This window comes from Grammomys surdaster, unplaced genomic scaffold (genome assembly GCF_004785775.1).
Source record: "Grammomys surdaster isolate TR1022 unplaced genomic scaffold, NIH_TR_1.0 119488, whole genome shotgun sequence".
NCBI classification, from domain to species: Eukaryota; Metazoa; Chordata; class Mammalia; order Rodentia; family Muridae; genus Grammomys; species Grammomys surdaster.
Genome location: NW_021615606.1, coordinates 8716 through 10511, shown reverse-complemented (window position 1 = coordinate 10511; position 1796 = coordinate 8716). Strand labels below are relative to the sequence as shown.

Sequence of the window (1796 nt, the reverse complement as noted above, 5' to 3'; positions counted from 1 at the left end):
CAACTGGCCGTCCGTGAGCATTCTTACATGGATTTCAAAGGTTGAATTAAAATGATGAAATGATCTAGGAAGTGTTCTTATCTTTTCTATACTTTTGAATAAAGCTAAGCGACTGATTTTTCAAATATTGCTAGGACTCATTTGTAAGCTCACTGGAGTCACAATTTTAGGGAGAATGAGAAATGTCCACTAAATTTTTCAAACACAAAGTTTTTAAAATTGCTATTGCTCTGTTCCAGAGCTATGTTTTCACCCATGTATTTCTGATCTCATCAGCCTCCAAAGCCATGCCTGGTCAGAACTACAGCACTGTATCAGAATTTATCCTCTTTGGCTTCTCAGCCTTCCCACAGCAGACGCTCCCGGCTCTCTTCCTGCTGTACTTGCTGATGTATTTGTTCACACTCCTGGGGAACATGTTCATCATGGCTGCTATCTGGACAGAACACAGACTCCACACACCCATGTACCTCTTCCTCTGTGCCCTCTCCATCTCTGAAATTCTGTTCACTGTTGTCATCACACCCCGTATGCTGTCTGACCTACTGTCCACCCATCGATCCATCACATTTATAGCTTGTGCTAACCAATTGTTTTTCTCCTTCACATTCGGCTACACTCATTCTTTCCTGCTTGTCATCATGGGTTATGACCGCTATGTGGCCATCTGCCGCCCTCTGCATTACCATGTGCTTATGAGCCTCCAAGGCTGTGCTCGTCTTGTTGCCTGGTCTTGGGCTGGTGGCTCACTTATTGGGTTGACATTGACAATAATAATTTTCCACCTTAACTTCTGTGAATCTAATGTGATCCATCATTTTCTCTGTCATGTGTTTTCCCTCTTAAAGTTAGCCTGTGGAGAAAGGACAGCCTTTTTCACTATTGCTGTGATCTTAGTGTGCGTCACACCCCTCATAGGATGCCTAGTCTTCATTGTCCTTTCCTATATATTTATTGTGACTGCCGTCTTGAGAATCCCGTCTACTGAGGGCCGGCACAAGACATTCTCCACATGTGCATCCCATCTCACTGTGGTGATTGTGCACTATGGCTTTGCCTCCATAATTTACCTCAAGTCCAGGGGACTCTACTCACTATACACTGATACCCTCATGTCTACTACCTATACAGTCTTCACCCCCTTTCTTAGTCCAATTATTTTCAGCCTCAGGAATAAGGAGCTGAAGAATGCTATAAACAAAAGTTTCCACAGGAATTTCTGTCAACAAAGTATCTAAATGTCAATTCTCTTGTTCTGAATTGAGATAGAAATCTTGAAGTGACCCACTCATGTAAGTCTGTTTGATCCATGCTAGTGATTTTTTCCATACTTCTTCCTTAGTGTTGGGAAGCTGTGCTCTCCTATTTGTGATCTTGTGTGATCATATTCCTCCAACTATCATCATCTGGAATCATGTCATGCATGCATGGTATTTGTTACATTTTATGACCACTTAAAATTTTTACTTTGGGCTATATTGCGCACTTCTAGTTAGTTCCTTAATTTTTAGCAGATATTCTCAAAGTGCAATATATTTACCCCTCTGCATCAGCTGCCCCGTTCATTGGTCCTAAGTTCTTAACTCTTCAATTATAAGTAAAGATATATATTTTATATTATGCTTCAGATAAACAAATTGACAAAAGCTGATAATAAGCAGTTCTTGTTGGGAAACGTGTCTGATTCTTAAACCTGTGATGTATAAATTTATGAAGACAAGGAACTATGGCATACATACATTTGGTCATGTACATGATTCAGATTAAATGAATAAATGCAAATATAACTTCGCTGC

General features: G+C 40.3%; 1 protein-coding gene across 1 annotated transcript; it reads left to right on the top strand.

Moving 5' to 3' along the window:
* Positions 1–287: 287 nt before the first annotated feature.
* LOC114635897 (olfactory receptor 63) lies at positions 288–1238 on the top strand. Its single transcript, XM_028784266.1, has one exon. It carries the CDS (start codon positions 288–290, stop codon positions 1236–1238), a length of 951 nt encoding a protein of 316 aa, XP_028640099.1.
* The last annotated feature ends 558 nt before the right edge of the window (positions 1239–1796 follow it).